Source organism: Phyllobates terribilis, unplaced genomic scaffold (assembly GCF_046119375.1).
Source record: "Phyllobates terribilis strain yellow unplaced genomic scaffold, ASM4611937v1 Scaffold_5__5_contigs__length_657084704, whole genome shotgun sequence".
In the NCBI taxonomy this organism is placed as follows: domain Eukaryota; kingdom Metazoa; phylum Chordata; class Amphibia; order Anura; family Dendrobatidae; genus Phyllobates; species Phyllobates terribilis.
The window spans coordinates 633,321,731-633,349,020 of NW_027362765.1; the positions used below are offsets into that span (position 1 = coordinate 633,321,731).

At 50.1% G+C, this 27,290-nt stretch overlaps 1 protein-coding gene across 2 annotated transcripts in view; it reads right to left on the reverse strand.

Annotated features, from left to right (window-relative positions):
* ACY3 (aminoacylase 3) overlaps nt 1–27,290 on the reverse strand; it is a 147,611-nt gene that overhangs the window by 84,987 nt on the left and 35,334 nt on the right. For both annotated transcript variants that reach the window (XM_073686153.1, XM_073686154.1), the window contains exon 3: nt 26,187–26,382. In XM_073686153.1, coding sequence (XP_073542254.1) covers nt 26,187–26,382 — 196 coding nt within the window. The remainder of the gene's footprint in view (nt 1–26,186; nt 26,383–27,290) is intronic.

Genomic DNA, 27,290 nt, shown 5'->3' on the forward strand with positions numbered 1-27,290 from the left:
AGTTTTGGGAAGGGAATGGCTGCTCACAGTCCTCAGCCTGGTAGGGGATGAGGGGCACACAGGTAACAGTTCAATATTTGTCCCAACGGGGACCACACTTTCAAGACGGGAACAGTCCCAAAAACAGTTCTGATACCCTGACGGGTAACTATGTACACAGGTACTTTGCTACTTACTAGTAGCGGTGTCCTCCATATGCTCCTTCTTCCTCCTCATATGGTTCTTCAGACCCGTCCGGGTCCTCTTGGCTCTCCTCATAGCCGCGGTATTGTAGCTCCTCCTCGGTGAGCCGATGGACATGTAGGGCGTATGGTCCTTTTGCACCTACGTGGCGGGTAAAGGTGACCACATCACCAGGGTATAGGTCACGGCCACGATGTCCCTCAGGTAGATTACTCTCCACGTCCCTGCGGGTCACAAAGACGTCGCCTGCGGTTCCTGGGCCCCTCATGAAGCCCCAGCCGTTCTCCATGTGGAACTTGACTATGGTCCCGGTGATTCGGGGACCACGGGCTGCTTGGGGGTCTTGGCGGGCCTTGCGCTTTTGTTCAGCACTCTGGGCTTGGAGCCGTTCCTCTCTGACGCGCCTATCTCGTCGCTCCCGCTCAAAGGTCGCCAGTTGCTGATGACAGGCCTCCAGACGACGGACCGCGTCTGCCCGGGTCTCTTGAGAGAACCCCATCAAGTTCTCGCTGGTGGGGTCCCACGCAAATTGGACGTCCTCCAGTGGGGGTAGGTTGACCTCGACGGGTTCAGGAGCCGGTATCAGAGGCTCGCGCAGGGGCTGGGCCTTCCATGGCTGATTGCCGGTCACTTCAGCCGGCCACTCCAGCGGCAGTCCATCCGGACCGGTGTGATGTGCCAATAGGTCCACGCCCAACGATGGTATAGTGGGGGGACCTAATCTTGGAGCAGCGCCCGGGGGCACTCGGCCTTGCGACCAGGCCGGGGGTCTTGTGGCTGCGCTAGGTGGCAGTCCCATCCGGGACAGGGGCGCAGGCTTGGCGATGGCGCCCGGGTCATCCAGGCCTTGCGACCGGGCCGATGATGCTTCCTGCTTTACGGCGCCCGGGGTCAAGGGGCGTGGCGCTGGGCGGGGCGTGGCCACGGCGCTCGCCGCTTAAGGCCTAGCCGGGAGCAGTGGCGGCGCGGCAACAGGTGCGGTGAGTGGGGCTTCTGGTGCTACGACGGGAGGCTGGGGCAGGCTTGCGGGTGCTGGGCTTGGGGTGGTGACGTCCCCTTCACTTGCCTCAGTCCTCGTGGCTCCCTCCGCGGCGTCGCCTCCGGTCCTCTCTCCTCTTGCGCCGTCCTCAGAGGCAGGCAAACCCCGGGGTGCGGCTGAGGCCTGTCGCTGGTGGGTCTCGGCCTGCCGGGCCAGTTCCTCTCTCCATTCAGTGAGTGCACTCCGCTGCGCCCGGACCATCCTCCGCTCCAGGTCCTCCAGTGCAGCTTGCGCACACTCCGGGTCTCTGGGGAGCTGCGCTAGGACTTCTGCTAGGCTGCAGAGCGGTTCGGCCTGCAGCAGGCTTCGGGCCAGGAGGCTGGTGCTGCTCAGTGCGTCCATCCCCGGGTGCGGTCTGTCTGGACTGATCCAGACCACCCCCTGCCCCGCAGTTTTCCTTCCTATCCGCCCCCATGGGGGGTGGTCTTGGGGGCATCTGCTGACAATCACTCTCAGGGGCAGCCCCCCCACGTTGACGGACATTTCCACAGCAGTGCTCATGGTTGTTGGGGGCGGACTTCCTCTTTGGCGCCATTCTGGGACCCGGCCCACGATGGGAGGCGGCCTCCTGTGGTCTTTTGGCGCGCACGTTATGGAGCTCGTTCTTCTAGGGCGGGCGCCATCTTTAGTACAACGAAACAGTCTCTTTTCAGGCGCGCAGTACCCGTGGTTAGCGGGCACGAAATCCTGCCGACTACGCCAAAGCTGACTCGCCCCCTGGGCCGTGGGGCACTCGGATCCGGGCAGTAGGGGGGACGATGGGAGTAGTAGTGGCGACCCGGTTCCGTGGCTCAGGGTGGTCAGACCATTGGTAGTCTGCTACGTGCTTCAGATAATGTCCGACTACGCCACCCGTGGATTGCGGTTATTAGGAACCGCCGCTGCATGCAGACCGCTGGGGCTGATGAGGTGTGCAGCTAGGGTAGTGTGACTCCCCACGGGAAGAGTGCGGCCCCAGGGCAGTGTAGTGGATAGTGGGAGTGATGGTGGTGAAGGTCCCAGTACCGGTAGTGCCGGAGGAGCGAAGGAGCACACGGACAACAAGTTACAGTCCAGGGTCTTTACTCACAGTTCGTTTGTCCCGGGTCACTTCCGTCGGCAGTGACCGCCCAAGCCGTGCTGCGTCCACCAGGTGTGGGGCTCGGTCAACTCCCAAGCAGTCAAGAGCATGGCACAGGACCCCCTTTAATCCTTTCTCTGGCCTGCCTCACCAGTGACCCACTTTTGTCCGGCTGCCGCGGACTTGTGCGGTTAAACGTGGGCCCCGTCCTCCGCTGTCCTATATGGTGCCTTCCTAGCAGATTTGATGAGGTGTCGCACCAATAGATGATCACGACGACCGGTCTTTGGCTGAGGGTTGTTTCTCCTCCACCAACTTGGGATCCGGTACCCTTAATCTGCCTGACCCTGCACCCTGGATTCTCGTGGGTTCTTAGGGTCCCTTCCACCTTCTTGTTCCTGAGCCCTTCTGTTTCTCTGTCTCTCCTTCTCTTTCTCTGTTCCTTTCTGTTCCTTTCTGTTCCGTTCTCTTGGAGCTGAGATGAGCCAAAATCCCAGCTCCCCTTCACCTCCTCCTCGGCCTCTCACTAGGCCCTCCTGGAGTAGAGCTCCTACAGAACCTCTACTCCCTGTCTTCTCCTCTGGCTGAACTGACCGAACGAACCTAGATCTAAGATGGTGCCCACCTTTTATACCTCCCTCTGACCATGAGCCCAGGTGACCAGCAACCAATGGGCTCCTATCTACGCTCAGGAACCAACCCCTATCTGCCCCTACAGCACTGGGTGTTCCACCCCCCTCCCCACTCCAGGCAGGGACATAGTCGGTCGTGCCTGCACTTATGTCTAGTGGGAGCACCGTTGAGCTGTCCCTCGGAAATGGGGTGTGTGTGCTGTATGCAGCTAACTGAGCCCTGGTCCATACTCCATCCTTACCCGGGAGTGGAATATCACACCTCTGGACTGAGGTGCAATACCCCTGTAGCGGCCGAACCCTCGGGGCGCTACATATGATATTGTAGAATTTACAATAGATATCACTCAAATAATGTAAGAAGTAAGTGAAATCTTTGGAATTGTACTATACTTATATAATATTTCTCTGCCACCATCTGTGCATCATGAATCGTGGTATGTGTTAAAGGGGCCCACTGAGACTCTTTTGCCCAGGGCCCAGGAAAACCTGGAGCCGGCCCTGCTAATACCAATACCAAAATGGGGTTTCCTGTAAATGAAAATTGAAAATAAGGGTGGATACGCAATAAAACCTTCAACCCCAACAAATGCATAAACACTATAACACAAATACTTGTTACAACATGTGCGGTCTAATATAAGACCTGTACCAAGCTGACTCCCATCAACCTATACTTTTAACCGCCTGAACACCCAAACCCCATCGGGCCACCTCTGTGGCTTCCCTAATCTGAAAAGAATGGGAACCAAACTCTAAACCATCCAAACCACACATAGACAAACCCCACTGAAAAATGGCAATAAATTGTTACACTGACAATGCAGATCCATCTTGATGCACAAGAAATAACCAGGTACGAAACCTCTCACTTTCATAAATGAAGATACCCATTTCACCGGGCATTTAAACAATCCGTTCACACCACATAACTCCACCATACAACCTCTCCCTACCACATCAGTCTTAGAACGCCTCAAATAACAGTGCACCGCTTCATCTGAATATGACACATCCTGCAGCGACAAACCCCCATGACACTTGATGTTCTTACTCACCAACTTGCTCACCCAAAACGCACCAAAGAAGGCCAACACAAAAACCGCCCCAAACATGCGACGTTCATACTCAGACTTACAAATCTTCCCAAGACTTTGCAACAGCTGACCCAGGATTTTAAACGACAACGGTCGCTGCCCGTCCCGTGTAGCACAATTCTTACAAAAAGTTTTCATAGCCTGACGCACCAGTACAATCCCTCCAGCCCAAAAGTTTGGAAAAGAAGGCCAAGTCGGCTAGCCTGCCACACCCCACCGAAAAAGACAAACCCTGCTGAAAAGCACTCCCAATCATGTACAGTAACAGATAGGGATGATCATCTTCAGTTGTCTATTTACCCACTGAATCCACTAACTCCTGTCATACACGCCATGCCGAGACATACATATGCCCATGGGCGTACCAAGGATCAAAACTAGGGGGGGGCAAGCCATGGTCACATATACCGAAGAGAAATATATACTGTATATAGTACAATGCAAAGATTTCACTTCTTACATTACATGAGTGATATCTATTGTAAATTCCTCAATAGCTCAGAAACCGGCGAATCGCTCCACACAGTATACTAGCCGCCATAAAATGCCCCATACAGGATACTGGTCCCCATATAACGCTCCATACGGAATACTGGCCCCCATATAACGCTCCATACAGAATACTGGCCCCTATATAACGCTCCATACAGAATACTGGCCCCCATATAACGCTCCATACGGATTACTGGCCCCCATATAACACTCCATACAGGATACTGGCCCCCATATAACGCTCCATACAGAATACTGGCCCCCATATAACACTCCATACAGGATACTGGCCCCATATAATGCTCCATACAGAATACTGGCCCCCATATAATGCTCCATGCAGGCTGTTCCCCACACATAATGCCTCATGCAGGCTGTTCCCCCTACATAATGCCCCACGCAGGCTGTTCCCCCCACATAAAGCCCCACGCAGGCAGTTCCCCCCACATAATGCCCCATGCAGGCTGTTCCCCCCCCCATATAATGCCCCATGTAGGATGTCACCCCACCTTATAATGCCCCATGCAGGATGACACCCCCCCTTCCTTATAATGCCCCATACAGGATGTCACACACCCCCCTCCCTTATAATGCCCCATGCAGGATGTAACATACTCCCCTCCCTTCCCTTATAATGCCCCATGCAGGATGTCACACCCCCCCTCCCTTATAATGCCCCATGCAGGATGTCACCCCCCCTTATAATGCCCCATGCAGGATGTCACCCCCCCCTTATAATGCCCCATGCAGAATGTCACCCCCCCCCTTATAATGCCCCATGCAGGATGTCACCCCCCCTTATAATGCTCCATGCAGGATGTCACACCCCCCCCTCCCATATAATGCCCTATGCAGGATGTCACACACACCCCCTCTCTTATAATGCCCCATGCAGGATGTCACACACACCCCCTCCCTTATAATGCCCCATGCAGGATGTCACACCCCCCTTATAATGCCCCATGCAGGATGTCACCCCCCCCTTATAATGCCTCATGCAGGATGTCACCCCCCCTTATAATGCCCCATGCAGGATGTCACACACCCCCCTTATAATGCCCCATGCAGGATGTCACACACCCCCACCTCACCCCCCTCCCTTATATTGCCACAGGCCTCCATATAGTAAAAAAAAAAAATCAAATACTCACCTCGCATCTCACCTGCTGCCGCTGCTCCGGACTCCAGCGTCCAGACCTCATCCCGCTCTGTGCTGTGACTGCTCAGAAGAGAGCGCGGTGTAAAGACGTCACCACGCCCTCTGACCTGAGACATCACAGTGCTGCAGCCGCGGAGGATGCAGGAGCTGCTGCGGAGGCACAGGGAGGGGTAAGTATTGTGCCAGGTGCCGGGGCCCTGAGCAAGCGGGGGGGAGCGGACGCTGGCGGTGAGGGGCCCCCCCCGCCAACTTTGGAGGCCTAGCAGACATACTAAGTCATGCGGCCCTCCCTTTTAGCCCCTGAGTCATTACTTTGTAATAATTACTTAGGAAACTTTTTTTGGCCTCCAATATTATTTTATTTGTTGATGTATAAAACGCATGCCACACAGGTATAACAAAATACAGACACCATACGGAACATCATATGGATGAAAAATCATCAATTCTTTCTAGATGAAGACCAACGGGCTTGTTCAGATGAGCTCATTTTTGGATTATTTTCTGTGCGTGTGCCAAATGAACCACACAAGACCAATACCAGTGAATGTGCTAGCTCACATGAATGTTTTTACTCATGGACCATCCTTCCTGCATTTGTTTTTATAAGGAATCTGTCACTAGGTTTTTGCCACCTAATCTGAGAGCAGAATAATATGGGGGCAGAGACCTTCATTCCAGCGATGTATCACTTACTAGACTTCTTAGTGTAGTTTTAACCGGTTCCCGACCGCCCACTGTACATAAACGTCCGCGCTGCCTGGGCTCTGTGCAGCGCGGACGTTTAAAAAAGGTGGGTGGTCCCGCAGCGCTCAGGACCCCCAGGGTCCTGCAAGCGCTGCGATTCTGGTGCAGAGCGTTAGCTCTGACAGGGAACATCATCGGGACCTGATTGGATCAGGTCCCAGTGATGTTAACCCTTTGCTGTCTTCTATATGCTGCGATCTATAGTGATCGCGGCATATAGGAGACAGCAGGAGGAGAGGGGGTCGTCTTACTTACCTCCGAAGACCTCCGATTCCTTCCAGGACCTGGGGTTGCTATGGCAGCTGGAGGTCACTGACCGCCTCCAGCTCTGCCATATATGGTGTCCTGTCTCGCTCAGCCTACAAGCTGAGCCAGACAGGAGACTCTGACTGAAACAGGGAAGATCTCATGTAATGTAATGTAATATATGTCTATTACATTACATGAGATCAGTGATCAGAAAAATAAAAATTAATGTCCCATACAGGGACTAAGTAAAAATGTAAAAAAAAGTAAAAAAAAAAGTTTTTAAACTGTTAAAAAAAAAATCACAAAATAAATAAAAATAAATAAATAAAATATTAAACCAATAAATCCGTATATTTTTACAAAACCAAAAAAAGAACACATATTTGGTATCGCCGCGTCCAAAACAACCCGAGCTATAAAACTGTCACACTAATTAACTCCTTCTGTGCACACCGTAATAAAAATAAATAAAAAACGGAGCAAAAAAATATGCTTTTTCATCATATCGCCAAACAAAAAGTGGAAAAAAATGCGATCAAAAAGCAAAATAGAAAAGAAAATGGTACCGCTGAAAACGTCATCTTGTTCCGCAAAAAACAAGCCGCCATACAGCTCCATCAGCCGAAAAATAAAAAAGTTATAGCGCTCAGAATAAAGCAATGCAAAAAAAATATTTTTTTCTATAAATTTGTTTTATTGTGTAAAAGTGCCAAAACATAAAAAAATATACAGTAAGTGTAGTATCGCTGTAAACGTACTGATCCGAAGAATAATGCTGCCTGATCACTTTTACCACACGCAGAACGGCATAAAAAAAAACCTCAACAATTCCTGAATTGTTTTTTGTTAATTTTACCTCCCAAAAAACGGAATAGAAAGCGATCAAAAAATGTCACGTACCCAAAAATGGTACCAATAAAAATGTCAACTCGTCCCGCAAAAAACAAGCCGTCACATGACTGTCGGCCGAAATATGGAAAAATTATAGCTCTCAAAATATGGTGATGCAAAAACTAGATTTTGCAAAAAAAAGCGTCTTTTAGTGTGTGACAGCTGTCAGTCATAAAAACCCGATATAAATCTGGTATCTCTGTAATCGCACCGACCCGAAGAATAAAGTAATCTCATCACTTATACCGCACGAGGAACGGCGTAAAAAATAAATAAAACCAATTCTTCACCTGCTACTGATTTGTTTATTATGTCTCCGAAAGATCGCAGTAAGGCTCTGCTCACATTTATCCTGCGCTCTGCGCTGAGCACTTACACCAGAGTTTCCGTGTAAATCTCTGAAATACGTGATTCAGCCAGAACTCATGACGGAAGATTCCCTGTAATGAGGCAGATATAGACCACTGTGGACGCCGTCTAGCCTGGAATCCCACGGTGTCATTTGTTTTAGGCGTGCATAAAAGTGCGGTTGGCCCGTTTTGTGCACTTCTGAAAAAAAGGACACCGCTAAACAGAGGCCAGACAGAGTCCAGAGTAACTCTGCTGCCTCATTACAGTGAATGGATCCCGCAGGGGTTTCATCTGAATTATATCACTTGGAAATTTAGATGGAAACCCCGATGTAAGTGCTCAGCCTAGAGCGCTGGATAAATGTTACATGAAATGTTCCCAATAAAAGCTTCAACTCAGTCCTCAAAAAAAGCTAGTCCCCACTCAGGTCTGTCATCTGTTAAAAATATAAGGGACTTCCAACTTACTGGTAGCAGAAAGGCTCTGGAAAAGCGAAATGGCCCTTGCCCCCCAAAAGAAATTCAGAAAATTTTGTGCTCCCAAATCCAAATGCCTATTCTACAATAATTTGTCCTCCAATTGTCAAATAGCACTCCGTCCCCCCCAGATCTCGCCGTATGGCTGAGCGGTACGATACAGTCACATATGGGGTATTGCCACTTTTAGAAGAAATTGTGTGACACATTTCGGCACCATTTTTACCCATTGCCCTGTGTGAAAATGTAAAATCTGAGGGTAAAACATTTTTTTGTGGTAAAAATATAATTATGATTTTTTCACTGCCCAATGGTATAAATTTAAAAATTAAAAAATACTCACTACTTCCCTAGATGAATTCCTTGAGAGGTGTAGTTTACAAAATGGGGTCACTTGTGGGGGTGTCTGCTGTTTCGGCATGTCAGCAACTCTTCAAATGTGACATGGTGTCTGCCACCTATCCCAGCCAACATAGCGCTCCTTTCTCTTCCGAACCCTGACGTACACCAAAGCAGTGGTTTTCCCCCACATATGGGGTATCGGCGTACTCAGGAGAAATTGCACAACAAATTTCATGGTGCAATTTATCCTATTACCCTTATGATAATGCAAAATTAAGGGATGAAAAACGGTTTTGTGGGAAAAATTAGAAAATTTTATTTTTACAGCTCAATATTATAATCTTCTGTGAAGCACCTTGGGGTTCAAGGTGCTCACCACACATCTAGATAAGTTCCCTAAGGGGTCTAGTTTCCAAAATGGTGTCACTTGGGGGGGGTTTCCACTGTTTAGGCACTTCAGAAGCTCTCCAAACGCAACATGGCGTCCGCTAATTATTCAGACAAATTTTACATTCAAAAAGTCAAATGGTGCTCCTTCCCTTTCAAACCCTGCCGTGCGCCCAAACAGTGGTTTGCCTCCACATATGGGGTATCAGCGTGTTCAGGAGAAATTGCACAACAAATTTCATGGTGCAATTTTTCCTATTACCCTTATGATAATGCAAAATTAAGGGATGAAAAACGCTTTTGTGGGAAAAATGTGAAAATTTTATTTTTACAGCTCAATATTATAAACTTCTGTGAAGCACATTGGGGTTCAAGGTGCTCACCACACATCTAGATAAGTTCCCTAAGGGGTCTAGTTTCCAAAATGGTGTCACCTGTGGGGGGTTTCCACTGTTTAGGCACATCAGGAGCTCTCCAAACGCAACATGGCGTCTGCTAATTATTCAGACAAATTTTATATTCAAAAAGTCTAATGGCGCTCCTTCCCTTCCGAACCCGGCAGTGCGCCCAAACAGTGGTTTTCCCTCACATATGGGGTATCAGCACGCTCAAGAGAAATTGCACAAAAAAAATTGGGGTCCATTTTTTCCTGTTACCCCTGTGAAAATAGAAAAAATTGGGTCTAAAGTAACATTTTTGTGAAAAAAGTTAAATGTTAATTTTTTTCTTCCACATTCCAAAAATTCCTGTGAAGCACCTGAAGGGTTAATAAAGTTCTTGAATGTGGTTTTGAGCACTTTGAGGGGTGCAGTTTTTAGAATGGTGTCACATTTTGGTATTTTCTGTCATAAAGACCCCTCAAAGTGACTTCAAATATGATGTGGTCCCTAAAAAAATGTTTTTGTAAATTTTGTTGGAAAAATGAGAAATCGCTGGTCAACTTTTAACCCTTATAGCTCCCTAACAAAAAAAAATTTTGGTTCCAAAATTGTGCTGATGTAAAGTAGACATGTGGGAAATGTTATTTATTAACTATTTTTTGTGACACATCTCTCTGATTTAAGGGCATGAAAATTCAAAGTTAGAAAATTGCAAAATTTTCAAAATTTTCGCAAAATTTCCGATTTTTTCACAAATAAACGTAAGTTATATCGAAGAAATTTTACCAGTATCATGAATATGTCACGAAAAAACAGTCTCAGAATCAGGGGAATACGTTGAAGCGTTCCAGAGTAATTACTTCATAAAGTGACAGTGGTCAGAATTGAAAAAATTGGCCTGGTCACGAAGGCAAAAACAGGCTCTGGTGCGAAGTGGTTAATATAATCACAGTTTTTTAGCAGTAGATTATCATGAGAGGACTACTAAACCTGCTGCCAGTAGTCAAGCATATTCATGAGGTCTGTATAATCCCACCACCACTGACTGGCAGTTTTCTGTGTACACAATCAGTGATCTGGTTGGGGTTATAAAGCTCAACAGATCTACAGCAGATAAAACAGGGATTGTATCAAAATTACAGCAAACAGCCCAATAAGTGATATGTGGCACCCCTGAGGGTTCAGTCGACACAGAGGTACTGCATTTCACCCAGAGTTGTGGTATCTCACTCTCAGGTAAGGAAGGATTACAGCCCGGGACCCTAACACATGCATCCAACACTACACTACTCCAGACCAGCTGGAAGGGCAAGATGTGTCATGCTTCCTGCTGAGCCCTGTCCCTGGCTGGAGTGGGAGGAACCAAAGTAGGGGGAACCATGTAGTGGGTGTGGGTGGAGGAAATAAATCAGGGGAGCATTGAAAGGAGTGATATAAAAAGAGGGCGGAACAATCTAGAAGAGTTCTTCCGTGAGAGGAAGAGTTGGGAGCAGGAGCTCTGATCATGAGGAAGGCCTGAGGATAGGCCCTGGACAGACTGAGGGAGAGAGGAGCAGGAGAGGCTCCAGGAACATGGAAGAGACCCCAGAGGTACGGGAAGTGCTGGAGACCACACGTACGCCCGAATCTGCCAGGCGGTGGAGGGGTCAGGTCGCATGGAGGGGACCGGTCCCTAAACTAGCAGGGTTCTTCAAGTCTCAACTAGGAAACCGGAGGCTGTAGTATTTCAGGTACTGCAGCCACAATCCATATCTGTCTCACCAAGAAGGTAGCCATAGAGGACCCAGGGGACAGAGAAGATGTGGTACCCCAGGAGTCCGGTTGCCACAGTGGCATTGCCTCCCTCACAAGGGGGTGATGCCATGCCTGGAAGCAAGGAGGGGTCCCCTAATCAGGTTTTGCTAGGATGCAACACTTTCCTGGCTCCAGACCAGCAAGGGGAACTCCTCCCCTTAGCAACTGGGATCTGGAGGCGGGGTTAGTTAGTGTGAGGAAAGCAGAGAGGAGTTGAAGTCAGGACGTTGAAGAGGAAAGACCTAGGGAGTGGAGCTGTGCGGCAGTTCACCCCTGAGGATAGGAGTACGGAAGAACTGGACACCGGAGTCCGAGGTTGTGGGGCACTGAAGGCCCAGCAGAAGAAACCGGAGGGCAGGATACTGCAGGTCTCCTGGCCCCATCAGACGCCCGGAAGCTCAGCAGCACGATAGGGCCCAGCACCGCCACGTGGGAGCGACACTCCAGGAAGGCCTGAGCTGCCTGCCATACGGCTGCTGCTTGCAGCATAGCTACAAGCAGCAGGGCCAAAGAGGTAGCGCAAAAGGAAAGGCCTACAACTCCAACTGACTAGGTGGATCCCCCAACTAGCTTCCAGGCCGCCCGGACCTCTACTACCAGCTAGTACCCGTGCCCCGGTCTGCCTAACCACCGCAAGTAAAGATCAGAGGAAACCGCCTTTAAGTTGTGGACTGATTATTAACTGCGCCATCACCCCTGCACTACAACGCCCAGCATCATCTACTTCACTACAACATCCACACTGCCCTGGAGCTAAGCTCTACCTGTGGAGAGCCAAACCAACTCTGCTGCATTAAACACCAGCTTCAGAGGACCTGCGCTGCAGCGGCGGCTACCTATAGCCGCATACCACAGGTGGTGTCACGAATTGCATACATAAAAAACTATAAAAGTCCCTTTTTTACTGACCGCCCTGGGTCACGGACCGGGTCACCGCCACTGTGACATTTCCCCTAGCAACGACTGGCCCGGCACCAAGTACCCCACGGCCCAGGGGGTGCGTCAACTTGGCGTCACGAACAGGATTCACGAAGCCCGGTATAACCGGGTCCTGTGTGCCATAGACTTTACTAAACGGTGTTATCACGTGGTTTGCCGCCCGCCGAGGTGAAGCAAGAAGCCCCGATCCGGAACCGCCGGGTAAGAGATCCTTCCGCCTGCAGAGCAGCAGACTGGTACGTCAGCAGACGCCCAGGCCCTGGCTGAGGTTCACTAGGGGGAAGGAATATGCCCAGCATGGTAGAGGATTCAGCTGAGGGCGTGGCCGCAACCACTGTAATGCCGTTATCAATGCCATATATACCGGGGGCTGGTGAGACAAGTACGTGAGAGGACGACCAATCCTGCCTGTCGTGCTTGATGGCATACCGATGAATGCACTGCTGGACACTGGGTCCCAGGTGACAATGATGCCATATATCCTTTATAAACAATACTGGACTGATTCAGACATTACCCGCCGTCCAGATGAACATCTTAGCATCTACGCCAGCAATGATCAGCCCTTGCCTCAGGTGGGGTATAAAGAGGTGACCATAAAAGTTGGCCGAGTAGAACTGCCATCACAAGGAATGATTATTGTTGATATTGATCGCCGAGAAAGTCAGGCTCCCCTGCAGCCCATAATCACCAAACAACCACTTGAACTGGTAGCCTTGGACCACGTGAAGCTAGCCCCAAGCTGGTCAGGCTATGTCTACGCTCTCACCCACCATAGTAGACCACTACTCCAGGTTCTTGGTAGTAGTGCCAGTGAAAGACCAGATGGCTCAGACTGCAGCCAAAGCGTTCCAACAGCACTTTTGTCGCCCGCACAGTTACCCTGAACGGGTGCTTACCGACCAAGGTCCAGCCTTTGAAGCATTTGAAGCAGAAGTGTTCCAGGAATTCTGTAACTTGTACGGCTGCAAGAAAATAAGGACGACGATGTATCATCCCCAGACCAACGGGTTGTGTGAGAAGATGAACCAGGTGGTAATAGACCTGTTGAAGACGTTGCCCCTTGAAGAACGTAGCCTGTGGCCAGAGAAGTTACCAGATTTGGTGGACCTAAATAACCACATTCCGGTGAACTCCACCAACTGTACACCCGCTTACCTGATGAGAGCAAGACCTGGTAAGCTACCCATTGACTTAAACATGGGAGTTTTAACACCAGAGACGACATCACCAAATGCAGATTGGGATACAGAGCGGCAGCAACAATACCGCAAGGTGCAAGAATGTGTGGAGAGAAGTTTGTCCCAGGCCAGAAAGAAGCAGGAGAAAACTTACAATCAGCAAGCGCCTGCAGTTCCCTTATCACCTGGAGAACAAGTACTCAAGAGGAAGATACGAGTCCATAAATTAGATGACCAGTGGGAGGATGAGCCATACACCGTCCTACTGTCAAATTACGATAACACCAAAGTGTGCCTCATCAGTAAAGATGGAGGGGAAACTTCAGCGGCAGTCTCAAGAGACCACTTGAAGATATGTCCTGAACAGTTGAAACACAAAGAAGATGACCAAGACAGCCCTCAGCCCACAGAAGAGGTGGAAGAAACGGTCCAGACAGTCCTTGGAGCATTTCCCTGGTCTTGGACGCTGGTGAATAAAGCAATTGTGGTGCCTGTCCTGACTTTTCTCCAAGCGGCCTCACCGGAAGCTGCAGAGGCTCCAGAACATATGGAAGACCAGTCGGCCCCAGAGACAGATGCTTCATCAGCAGCAGATCAGGAGAATCTACCCTCTGCTAGCAGTGAACCTGTCGTACCCAGGGTGAGTCAAAGAATTGGAAGGAGATTACCCAGCCTACCAGTGTTACCTCAGACTACCCATAGTGTAGTTCACACTGAACCCACCACACCAGGGGTAGACACTAGGGACCAGGGTGGGTCAGTGACAACAAATGAACTACGTAGATGTACCCGGTGTACTAAAGGTCAGTTCCCTGCCCGCTGGAGGAACTAAAGTGTAAGAGAACTAAAGAGTATGTTATAAATAGTTGTAATCGTTAAATAATGCTAGAAATATATATTTGTTAAATTTATGGACAATTGGACCACAGGACTAGGTGTGGTCAGGACAATGTTGGATATAGTTACTAATTTGCCTAGAAAATAAACCGCAGGCGCGGCTGAAGACCAGGCCCACCGAAAGAGTGCCCTGAAGCCACGCCCAGGGACTATACACAAAGTGGGTTGATGCGGTTCCCACCAGCCAAATTTCGGTAACCCGGATTGTGGTGTAAAGACTAAGCGCCGCAATGACTGTTTTCAATTCTAGTTTGGTTTTTTAAATTTTTGACTTTGTACATTGTTTGTAATGTGGATTGTTGATTGTTAATTTTAAAAGGTATCCTCAGTCCGGGAGTACTGAAATTAACTAGGGGGGAATGTGGCACCCCAGGAGTCCGGTTGCCACAGTGGCATTGCCTCCCTCACAAGGGGGTGATGCCATGCCTGGAAGCAAGGAGGGGTCCCCTAATCAGGTTTTGCTAGCATGCAACACTTTCCTGGCTCCAGACCAGCAAGGGGAGCTCCTCCCCTTAGCAACTGGGATCTGGAGGCGGGGTTAGTTAGTGTGAGGAGAGCAGAGAGGAGTTGAAGTCAGGACGTTGAAGAGGAAAGACCTATGGAGTGGAGCAGTTCACCCCTGAGGATAGGAGCACGGAAGAACTGAACACTGGAGTCCAAGGTTGTGGGGCACTGAAGGCCCAGCAGCAGAAACCGGAGGGCACCATCAGACACTCGGAGGCTCAGCAGCACGATAGGGCCCAGCACCGCCACGTGGGAGCGACACTCCAGGAAGGCCCGAGCTGCCTGCCATACCAGTGAGCACAAAGACGAGGGGTACGAGGGCCGCTCAGGGACGAGGACCGCAGCATAGCTACAAGCAGCAGGGCCAAAGAGGTAGCGCAAAAGGAAAGGCCTACAACTCCACCTGGCTAGGTGGATCCCCCAACTTGCTTCCAGACCGCCCGGACCTCTACTACCAGCTAGTACCCGTGCCCCGGTCTGCCTAACCACCGCAAGTAAAGATAAGAGGAAACCGCCATTAAGTTGTGGACTGATTATTAACTGCGCCATCACCCCTGCACTACACCACCCAGCATCATCTACTTCACTACAACATCCACACTGCCCTGGAGCCAAGCTCTACCTGCGGAGCCAAACCAACTCTGCTGCATTAAACACCAGCTTCAGAGGACCTGCGCTGCAGCGGCGGCTACCTATAGCTGCATACCACAGGTGGTGTCACGAATAGCATACATAAAAAACTATAAAAGTCCCCTTTTTACTGACCGCCCTGGGTCACGGACCGGGTCACCGCCACTGTGACATCTCCCCTAGCAACGACCGGCCTGGCACCGAGTATCCCACGGCCCAGGGGGCGCGTCAAAGACGTCGCCTTACAAGGTCCGCGGTCACTGGATTGGGACACTAGGTGTGTGGTGCAGGGAGACAGCCAGAAGGAACACACAGAAGGGAGTCCCGCTATGTACTCTGGAGGTACCTGAGGGTTGGCTGAACCCCTCCCTGAGTAAGCACAGGACGACGTGGGAAGTTACCCTGGCCCTGGTAACTTGGAGTCTGAAAATCGTGAGTAAAACCCTGAAGACTGCACCCTACCGTCTCTGTCAGTTATTGCTGCGGCGCCACAACAACATCTACACTGCCCTGGAGCTAAGCTCTACCTGTGGAGAGCTAAACCAACTCTGCTGCATTAACAACAGCTCCAGAGGATCTGCACCGCAGCGGCGGCTCCACATAGCCGCATACCACAGGTGGCGTCACAAACTGTATATAAGAACTATGAATCCCCTGTAAATATTCCCCTTTTGATTGACCAGGGTGGACCGGGTCACCGCCACTGTGACATCTCCCCTAGCAACGACCGGCCCGGCACCGAGTACCCCACGGCCCAGGGGGCGCGTCATCTTCATCATTGGAATCAGGGTCTCAGCCTGATTATGCTGCTCTTAGCTTAAACCTGGTGGCAGATTACTTTAACAGATTCTTCTCATCCCCCCAAAAAAATAGATGACTTTTTATCAGTGTTTTGCATCAGATTTTCAAGGAAGTACACAAACCAGTGACAAACTGACAGCAGCGCTAAACACCTTGAGTACTACTGTACACAGGGCCGGCTCCAGATTTTTGTGGGCCCTGGGCAAATGAGTCTCAGTGGGCTCTTTTAACACATACCACGATTCATGATGCAGAGAAACCGCAGAAAAATATATATATAGTACAAGGCCAAAGATTTCACTTCTTACATTACATGAGCGATATCTATTGTAAATTCTATAATAGCTCAGAAACCGGCGAATCGCTTCATACAGAATACTAACACCCATAAAATGCTCCATACAGGATACTGACTCCCATATAACACTCCGTACAGGAAACTGGCCCCCTTATAACGCTCCATACAGGATACTGGCCCCCACATAATGCTTAATGCAGGCTGTGCCCCCACATAATGCTCCATGCAGGCTGTTCCCCCCACATAATGCCTCATGCAGGCTGTTCCCCCCACATAATGCCCCATGCAGGCTGTTCCCCCACATAATGCCCCTTACATGCTGTTCCCCCACATAATGCCTCACGCAGGCTTTTCCCCCTATATAATGCCCAATGCAGGATGTCACCCCCTTATATTGCCCCATGCAGGATGTCACCCCCCTTATAATGCCCCATGCAGGATATCACACCCCCCTTATAATTCCCCATGCAGGATGTCACCCCCCCTTATAATGCCCCATGCAGGATGTCGCACCCCCCTTATAATGCCCCATGCAGGATGTCACTTCCCCCCCTAATAATGCCCCATGCAGGATGTCACTTCCCCGACCATATAATGCCCCATGCAGGATGTCACCTACCCCCCTTATAATGCCCCATGCAGGATGTCACCCCCCTTATAATGCCCCATACAGGATGTCACTCCCCACCTTTTAATGCCCCATACAGGATCAGGATGTCACCCTTCCTCTCCCTTATAATGCCCCATGCCTACATACATTAAAAAAAATCAAATACTCACCTCACTTTCTCACCTGCAGCCGCTGCTCGGCTCTGTAATCCAGCGTCACCGGCGTATTCCCGTTCTGCGCTGTGACGGCTCAGGAGAGGGCGTGGTGGAAAGACTTCACCGCGCCCTCTGACCTGAGACGTCACAGTCAGAGGACGTGGAAGAGACCGGAGCTGCTGCGGGGAGGGGTAAGTATTGTGCCGGCTGCCGGGGCCCTGAGCAAGTGGGGGGGAGCAGGCGCTGACACCGCTCTCCCCCGCTCACGGGTCCCATAGCGTGGCAGGGTGCCCGACGTGCACCGGGTGCTGGCGCCGGGCCTGACTGTACAAATGATCAATCTCACCAGTTGTCACAGCCATCCATGGGTAAAGGCAGCTCTTAGCCTAATGCCACTTCTCTCAGGGAGGTGGCATGAAGAGGAGTGCTGCTGTGTGGGCGCATCTTACAGATGGTGATGAGGCTGCAGATGGTTTCATATTTTCAGCCACCTCTGAGATAGAATTTCACCCTGTGGCACATGTTATGCACACGCCCGGACTGACTGACGTGTGCGTGTTTAGTGATTCCACTGGACCATGAACCGGAGAGTGCCTGGAAGGGCGTAACTAAGTATCTACCCGATCCGACCAAGGTCGCACGACGGCATACGACGCCTGTGCACCAGGGAGGAACCGAGCAGAGGGACCAGGTGCGACTCCAGGTCAGACCCCGGACACGGCTGTTGACCCACACCGGGGGAATACAGGAACAGGCAGGTTAGGCTGGCACACTGACTGGTGGGTATAGGCAGGCACGGCTGGTATGCAGACAGGCGGGCACTGGTAAGCACGACTGGTATGCAGGCAGGGAGTAATGGCAAGCACGGCTGGAGTGCTGACAGGGAGGCACTAGCAGGTTGGAGCACAGACTGGATAAGGTCCAGTACAGACTGGGACTCAGGAACAGAACCGCAGATGCGGTAGACAAGCAGAGCAGAGCAAGGCCGCCAAAGCGGTGAACAAGAGCAGAGCAGGGCGAGGCCGCCGGAGCGGTGAGCAAGAGCAGAGCAGAGCGAGACCGCCTGAAGCGGTGAGCAAAGGCAGGGAAGAGCGAGACCGCCTGGAGTGGTGAGCAAAGGCAGAGCAGAGCGAGGCCGCCTGGAGCGGTGAGCAAAGGCAGAGCAGAGCGAGACCGCCTGGAGCGGTGAGCAAAGGCAGAGCAGAGCGAGACTGCCTGGAGTGGTGAGCAAAGGCAGAGCAGAGCGACACCGCCTGGAGCGGTGAGCAAGGCAGAGCAGGCAAGAACCGCCGGACTGGTGAGCAAGGCAGAGCAGGCAAGAACCGCCGGAGCGGTGAGCAAGGCAGAGCAGGCAAGAACTGCCGGAGCGGTGAGCAAGGCAGAGCAGGCAAGAACCGCCGGAGCGGTGAGCAAGGCAGAGCAGAGGGGACAGACTGGAAGGGGAAGGCAGAACCAGATACACACAAGATACTTGCAATGAAGTAGCGAGTGGACTCTAAACTCACAAACAGAAGTACAGTGACAACGAGTAGGAGTTAGGTGCAGGTTCAGACTCTGCAGAAAAAGGGAAGGTACGGACATAGAGAAAAACAGGAAACAGGCTAGGACAGTGTACAGACAGGAACTGAGTGTTCAGACAGAAACTGACACTGCAGCGACATACAGGAGCGAGTCTGGGTATGCGGCCCCCAGAAAAGGCGTAAGGAACAGGCTAGGAGCGTGTTCAGACTGGCCTGGAAATACAGCCTCCAGGAAGGCGGACAGACAGGCAAGAAAACACAGACAACAGGTCTAGGTATGCGGCCCCTAGAAGGCGGGACGAACAGGCTAGGATACAGTTTAGACAGGAACTGCCACTGAAAGAGACACAGGAGCCAGTCTGGGAATACAGTCCCCAGAGTGGTGGAAACAGACAAGAATAGAACAGGACCTGGCACATTCAGAGTAAGGCAGCACACTGAATGAAAGCGTTGCTCAGGCATCAGCTTCCAGGTGAAGCTGGTTTAAATATCCAGTGACTGACAGCAATAGGCTGAGGACGCAGTAGGGGTGTGCCCACAGCAGCTACAAGAAACAGGAAGTGACCGGGCCGCCGCCCTAAGCCGTCAGAACAGAGACAAACAGTCAGCATGGAAAGAAGCCAGGCTAGCAGACAGGACTGATGATCAAGTTTGCGATCTTGCATAGTGGGAGATGGTGCCCTATGCAAGAACGCCGCCAGGTATGTTACAGTACCCCCCCCTTTACGCCCCCTCTTCTTCAAGCCTGCAAGAGTGTTCCGCAGAGAATTTGGAGGCCAATCCTTCTCTTCAAGAGGATTACCTCCTCTGTCCACTAGAGGAAACGAAACTGGTCTCATGATCTTGGTAACTAGGATGCTTCCTCCCATCAAGCCATCCTCAGCAACGGATGAAGTGGGTGAAGTACCAGGTACAGGGTGTAAGAAAGTCTCTGTCCATTTGTTATCAGGTAGCACCCCGGAGGGTTCAGGAGACAACTGGAGGTTCTCCGCCTGGTTGGAGGGGTGCAGAGACTCGGGGGTAACCACTGCTTCGGGGTCCACTTGGTCAAGCTCACTGGATGAAGTGGGCGAGGTATCAGGTACAGGGTGTAGGAAAGTCTCTCTCCATTTGTTATCAGGTAGCACCCCGGAGGATTCAGGAGGCAACTGGAGGTCCTCTGCCTGGTTGGAGGGGTGCAGAGACTTGGAGGTATCCACCACCTCAATGGACACAAGGCCAGATTTATTAAAGATGGAGGGTCCATGCTTTGGGACCATCCTCAAACTGGTTTCAGAAATGACATGTCTGTGAGGCGGGACGGTACCTGAAGCCAGATCATTGGTACAATCGTCGAGACTGTGTGGGGACATTGCCTCCGCTTCTCTTCCTTCGGAGACTTCAGCGCACAGCGAGTCAGCGACTAGCAGATCTGGTGAAGAAGAAGAAGACATTGCTGACTGTCCAGAAGATATGGGGACTGGACACCCCTTGTACCTTATCAGTCCCCCAGGATACAGCATGCAAGGTCTCCAGACCTGATCGGGCACTAGATCTCTCGGCTCTGGACAACCTGTGGGTAAACCAGTCAGCACCTGAAAGGAAAGCTTCTTCAAGTGTAATGCTCCAATCTGGAGCTTAATTTGTACGGACATCTTTTGACTGTTTCTGAGTAGGGCTCGTCCTTCTGCAGACAATGCCCAAACCGGCTTCTGGAGTTTTCGAATGGGAATCAGACACTGACTCTTCAAGGCTTTAAGCCTGAAACTTCCGGTTAATCCGAGGCTTTTACTTGCCACGGAGACAGTCATGGTCATCTGTGGAGAGGAAACACTAAGGCCCAGGGCAGCCTCTCCTACAGGCCTAATGTCTTGGGATTCTCCAACCTTCACTGGACAAGGACCGTCTGGGGGACCCAAACAACCGCAGCGGGACTGCAATCTAATTTCGTGACTGAGTTCCGGCCTCTGCTTTGCCTGCCGAACATGGTCAACCTTCATGGATTCAGTGCGGGTAGCTGCTTCTGCAGGCTGGGGAATAAGAGGTCTTTGGGAGGACAGAACCTGGCGTGATGGTTTGCCTCTATGCCTTGCACGTCTGGACTGCCTCTTGAGGTTGGGAAGAGAAATATTCTGCGGAGCGTAGTCATCCTGTGTGGATTCTGGGTGGGCATCAGTCTCTTCGGGCTGGAGAACTGGTGAGCTACCCACACACATTACCCATCGGGGCTGCTCCAGGATACTGGGAAGGGAAGCATTAGCAGAGGCTTCAGGATTGGGATCATCGAAGACCATTAGAAAGGCCACCAGGAAGGCCTGCAGGTCAAGGACGATAGGATCCCATGCTTCCCATAGAGGGGTGACCCATTTCAAGGCATCACCCGCTAGATAGGATAACATAAATGCCTCTTTAGACCACTCGGTAGGAAAATAGAGAGGGTAGAACTTGAAATGCAGCATGCATTGCTCCACAAACGCACGGCTTTGTTTAGGATCCCTATAGTACCGTGGCGGATCCGCGGGAACAGGTGCAGAAAGCTCCATTTGGACTGGTGCGTACATCGCCTGGGCCATAGTTAGAGAAAACATTTTTTAATTTATTTATTTTTAATGCACGTATTCGCTGGACACGGATTCAAAATGTCTCTGAGAGCGAAGGGCTGTGGGGCTCAACGGGAACCATGGCCTGAGCAAACTGTTATGCACACGCCCGGACTGACTGGCGTGTGCGTGTTTAGTGATTCCACTGGACCATGAACCGGAGAGTGCCTGGAGGGGCGTAACTAAGTATCTACCCGATCCGACCAAGGTCGCACGACGGCATACGACGCCTGTGCACCAGGGAGGAACCGAGCAGAGGGACCAGGTGCGACTCCAGGTCAGACCCTGGACACGGCTGTTGACCCACACCGGGGGAATACAGGAACAGGCAGGTTAGGCTGGCACACTGACTGGTGGGTATAGGCAGGGACGGCAGGTATGCAGACAGGCGGGCACTGGTAAGCACGACTGGTATGCAGGCAGGGAGTACTGGCAAGCACAGCTGGAGTGCCGACAGGGAGGCACTAGCAGGTTGGAGCACAGACTGGATAAGGTCCAGTACAGACTGGGACTCAGGAACAGAACCGCAGATGCGGTAGACAAGCAGAGCAGAACGAGGCCGCCGAAGCGGTGAACAAGAGCAGAGCAGGGTGAGGCCGCTGGAGCCATGAGCAAGAGCTGAGCAGAGCGAGACCGCTTGGAGCGGTGAGCAAAGGCAGAGCAGAGCGAGACCGCCTGGAGCGGTGAGCAAAGGCAGAGCAGAGCGAGACCGCCTGGAGCGGTGAGCAAAGGCAGAGCTGAGCGAGACCGCCTAGAGCGGTGAGCAAAGGCAGAGCAGAGCGAGACCGCCTGGAGCGGTGAGCAAAGGCAGAGCAGAACGAGACCACCTGGAGCGGTGAGCAAGGCAGAGCAGGCAAGAACCGCCGGAGCGGTGAGCAAGGCAGAGCAGACAAGAACCGCCGGAGCGGTGAGCAAGGCAGAGCAGGCAAGAACCGCCGGAGCGGTGAGCAAGGCAGAGCAGAGCAAGAACCGCCGGACCGGTGAGCAAGGCAGAGCAGAGGGGACAGGACTCTGTTCACACGGAACAGACTGGAAGGGGAAGGCAGAACCAGATACACACAAGATACTTGCAATGAAGTAGCGAGTGGACTCTAAACTCACAAACAGAAGTACAGCGACAACGAGTAGGAGTTAGGTGCAGGTTCAGACTCTGCAGAAAAAGGGAAGGTACGGACATAGAGAAAAACAGGAAACAGGCTAGGACAGTGTACAGACAGGAACTGAGTGTTCAGACAGAAACCGATACTGCAGCGAGATACAGGAGCGAGTCAGGGTATGCGGCCCCCAGAAAAGGCGTAAGGAACAGGCTAGGAGCGTGTTCAGACTGGCCTGGAAATACAGCCTCCAGGAAGGCGGACAGACAGGCAAGAAAACACAGACAACAGGTCTAGGTATGCGGCCCCTAGAAGGCGGGACGAACAGGCTAGGATACAGTTCAGACAGGAACTGCCACTGAAAGAGACACAGGAGCCAGTCTGGGAATACAGTCCCCAGAGTGGTGAAAACAGACAAGAATAGAACAGGACCTGGCACATTCAGAGTAAGGCAGCACACTGAATGAAAGCATTGCTCAGGCATCAGCTTCCAGGTGAAGCTGGTTTAAATATCCAGTGACTGACAGCAATAGGCTGAGGACGCATTAGGGGTGTGCCCACAGCAGCTACAAGAAACAGGAAGTGACCAGGCCGCCACCCTAAGCCGTCAGAACAGAGACAAACAGTCAGCATGGAAAGAAGCCAGGCTAGCAGACTGGACAGATGATCAAGTTTGCGATCTTGCATAGTGGGAGATGGTGCCCTATGCAAGAACGCCGCCAGGTATGTTACAGCACATTGCTCCTCTCAGCGCCTTTATGTTCAGTACCATTCTGTAGTACATCACTCCTCTAGGCTTCTTGTATATACAGCTCCCATATTGCAGTATATTGCTCCTCTTGGCCCTCTGAAACTACAGCCTCAATCTGCAGTATATTGCTCCCCTTGGACATTTCTATACACAGCCTCTATATGCCGTATATTGCTCCGCTCAGACATTTCTATATACAGCCTCCATATACAGTACGCTACGCTGCTTGGTCCCCACATTCCTTTGCTGCAGATGGGAAGATGTGGGTCTTCATACTGATGTTAAAGGTTCAGCGCTGCTAAAAGACCAGAGGCGTCCGGTACTGGCCAGCATGGCCACAGATAAAGAAAAAAATAAGTTTTGCTTTTGTGTGCTTTCCCCCATCTCAGTAATTTTGCGCTTGTTGCACATTCCTCTGCTGGATTACTGGACTGAATCCCCTATAGGGTTACTCACCCCTTTTGTAACAGAAATGGACTGTGGGGGTAGCTGCTCCTGAGGACTATGTCCTTTCTTTCCTTGAACTGCCTTTACTCTTACCTTGGTCAGTCGGACCCGTGTTTAAAAATAAACTCGGACACTCTGTGTTGGGTCCCAGGAGCAGTGGGACAGGGTCTTGTGGACCCATGTGAAAAATGGACGACCCGATGTGCGTGCTGGGTTGAAAAGGAGAAGGACTATGCCCATGGATGATTGGGCGACTGTTACTTGTTTGGGCCAAAGGGACGGTTTAATAAAGAACTTGAACTTTGTTGTTCCAGGGTCCCAACCGAGAGGGACTGTGACCAGTCCTGACCAGGAGCAGGGTCAGTGATGTTCGACAAGAAGAAAAAGGATTCTTGTTTACTAAGAAAGAAAATGTTTTAAATGTAGTGTTATACTTATGTGAATGCTTTGGTGTCTTACAGGTACCGTTATGGTCGGGGACAACAATATTTTAGGAGGGAGGTATGTAAGGGTGTGACAGGGGCTGCCATATGCCTCTCCCTCTCTAAACAGTGTTTGTACCACGTGTATGGTTTTATTATATTTTTGTGACTATATAAACATGCAAATCTGCGTTGTTTCATAGGCACTAATGTACACAGTTAATGTAATGTATTGTGATTAATGTATAATGTTATTCATGTATAGTGTATAGGGAAAGCATAGGAAACAGTTTACGGCTTAGTTAGTGGTAGATAGAAACATTAGGGCTAATAGGCAGTGGTGGGCCTATTAATGTGCAAGATATAAGGCATAGTTTAGGACATAAGAATTCAGTGCATGTTGTTCGAGGGTAGTGACTGCAGTTAAGTGGTGAAGGTAAAGTTTGCCCAGCAAACAACAGAAACAGTTGGTGATTGGTCCAGTTAAAGGGGGAGAAGTTTGGGCCAGAGAAGAGCAACGGTTTTTCTTTTTCCTTCAGTCATTCAGAGATGTAGTTGTTAGTTATAACATTAAAGTATGTGCAGTAGGGATAACTGAGAGGAGTGAAGAAGTTCAGGGCCAGTGGGCTGAAGGTGGACAGTGATATAGCAAGAGGCAGAGAAAGAGAGGAGTAGCACTATGGAAAAAGGATCGGTAAACAGCAAGTAAACTTCTTTAAACGTCCGGGGTCTATGCCCGGAGAAGGCATGGAGGAGCCAGCCTTACCTACTTCCCAAGAAGGGGAAATGGATGGGGACGTCCCTATAGGAAGCAGAACCGGGTTCTGGAAAGCTGCGGTACCGGGTGAATCATACCTGGGGAACAAATAGTTAAGAGTGAAGGGGGTATCGAAGAAGGCTGAAACTGTGTCTGTTGTACCCCAATGTGCTGTAACTGAGACCAAAACTGAACTGAACATTTACAGTAAAAAATGATTTTGTTAAGAAAGAATCAAGAGTCTGAGCTTGACTGTGTGCCTGCCTCTGAGAAAGGGACTGAGGATCAGATGAGGCCCTCAACGGTAAAGGTAAGTTTTATCTACTACACACGAATAATAAGACTTTATTTTTTATTTGTGGGGAGCCAGAGTGTGGGAGAAGAACAGCAACCCCTCGTCATGACCATCACCCTGAGCCCCTCACTGTGTTACACATTTTTACATGGCTGCCGATCATTTAAATGTACATGCTGCTAAAGCACTCGAGGGCCGAGCAGCCCTAAAAAGTTACTAGGGGACTGACCCCTCTACCCCCCAGCCCACACCTGGGCACCAGAAACGTACTGTACAGGTGGTGGAACCCATGATGTGGCCCAGTGTGCTGACACAAAAAACAAGTCAACTTGGCACAATGAATTATGATGTAAAGCGTGTGTTGCTTAGGAATGGGGAGGAACTTATTAGCTGGGAAATCCTAAACAAGACCCTCTAGCTTGTTATGTTTATCAATACGACGTAATTATCAGATAGATTCAGGTCCCATTACTGGTTGTCATCAATTTTTGGAGCTCCCATAGAAATGAATGGACTGCCTTTCCATCACTGACAGCATGTAGTGGGACAACCTTCTTGAGATAGACTCTGGGTCTAGAGGAGGGGCCCTGATCTATCGAAAATTTATGGCATAACTCAATATTTATTTATTTTACTTACATAGCGCCATTAATTCCACAGCGCTTCACAGACAATATTGACACTGTCTCCATTGGGGCTCATAATCTACATTCCCTATCAGTATGTCTTTGGAATGTGAGAGGAAACAGGAGAACCCAGAGGAAACCCACACAAACATGGGGAGAACATACAAACTCCTTGCAGATGGGATTTGAACCCAGGACCCCAGCACTGCAAGGCTGCAGTGCTAACCACTGAGCCACCATGTTGCCCATCCCTTATATGTTCCAGATTGAACAGTGTAAAGCATACAAGACACTTCTGCCATAGCTAGAGTGTCAGCAGAGAAGCGAACAGGGACAGGAGCTTTATGTGGCATGAGACCCTGTACTTTAAATGCATACTTCCATAAAGGGGCTGCATTTACCTGTATGTAGTGGCATGCATGCATCTCCAGATGCCTATGAGTCTCACTGACGATCAGACAGACACCCATGTTAGATGTGCTGTTGTGTAAATCCAGTATCATGTCAAAAGCATTTGTGCTTCCTCTTGGACCAAACATCCGATTAATCTCTCTGGCCCTTTTCACTTCATATGGTTCATCTTGTGACTCTGAGGAACTGGAAGAAGGAATTCGCACTTATGATCAGAGAACTGTCAAGAAAAACAATTATACTTACACCAATCAGATATTGAATAAAGAGTAAGACCTATACATACGAGGTACACTGTGTGCAGAACTATTAGGCAAGTGAGTATTTTGACCATTTTTAGGCCACGGCCCCACTATCAGTATTTGGTCAGTATTTTTTCTCAAAAGGGGGAGGCAAAACCAGGAGTGGGTGATAAATGCAGAATTGGTGACTTGTTTCTATTATACCTTTTCTCTGATTGTTCCTCACCTGGTTTTGGCTCCCACTCCTGAGAAATACTGACCAAATACTGACCAAATACTGATAGTGGGGCCGTGGTCTTATTCAGATTTTCCACCTCCAAGCTGTATAAACCTGAATGCTTATTGGATGAAGGATATCAGATGATATGTATTTGTGGAATGATTCTTCTGTTTTTATAGGTGCATTCCAGTTGTTTCACCTGCTGTACTTCCCTTCCCTCTTTAATTAGCGGCTTTATCTGGAAGCTTTTATCTGCTTTATGCTGTCACATTCCTCATTGTTTTTTCAAATTAAACTAGAGGTTGTACCCCTACTTTCTTTAGGGAGGTGCTTAATTTACTTGGTAGTTATCATTATGTATAAGGCTGTTCCAACCAACTACATAATATTGATTTAATTATACATAGCGGGGTTATTCAAGAACAACATTTAGTTTGCAGCTATACCATGACTAACAAGCAGTACTTCCTTGCCACAGACAGAATACATTTTGTAGGTCTTATTTCGATCCTAAACTTATCAAATATCAACATGTATTTTACCATTAATTTTAAATAACACTCTTAGCTCCAGAAATTAGTTACTATGAACTATTGAAATAATAATCTTGTACTATTCTGTTGCATTTGACG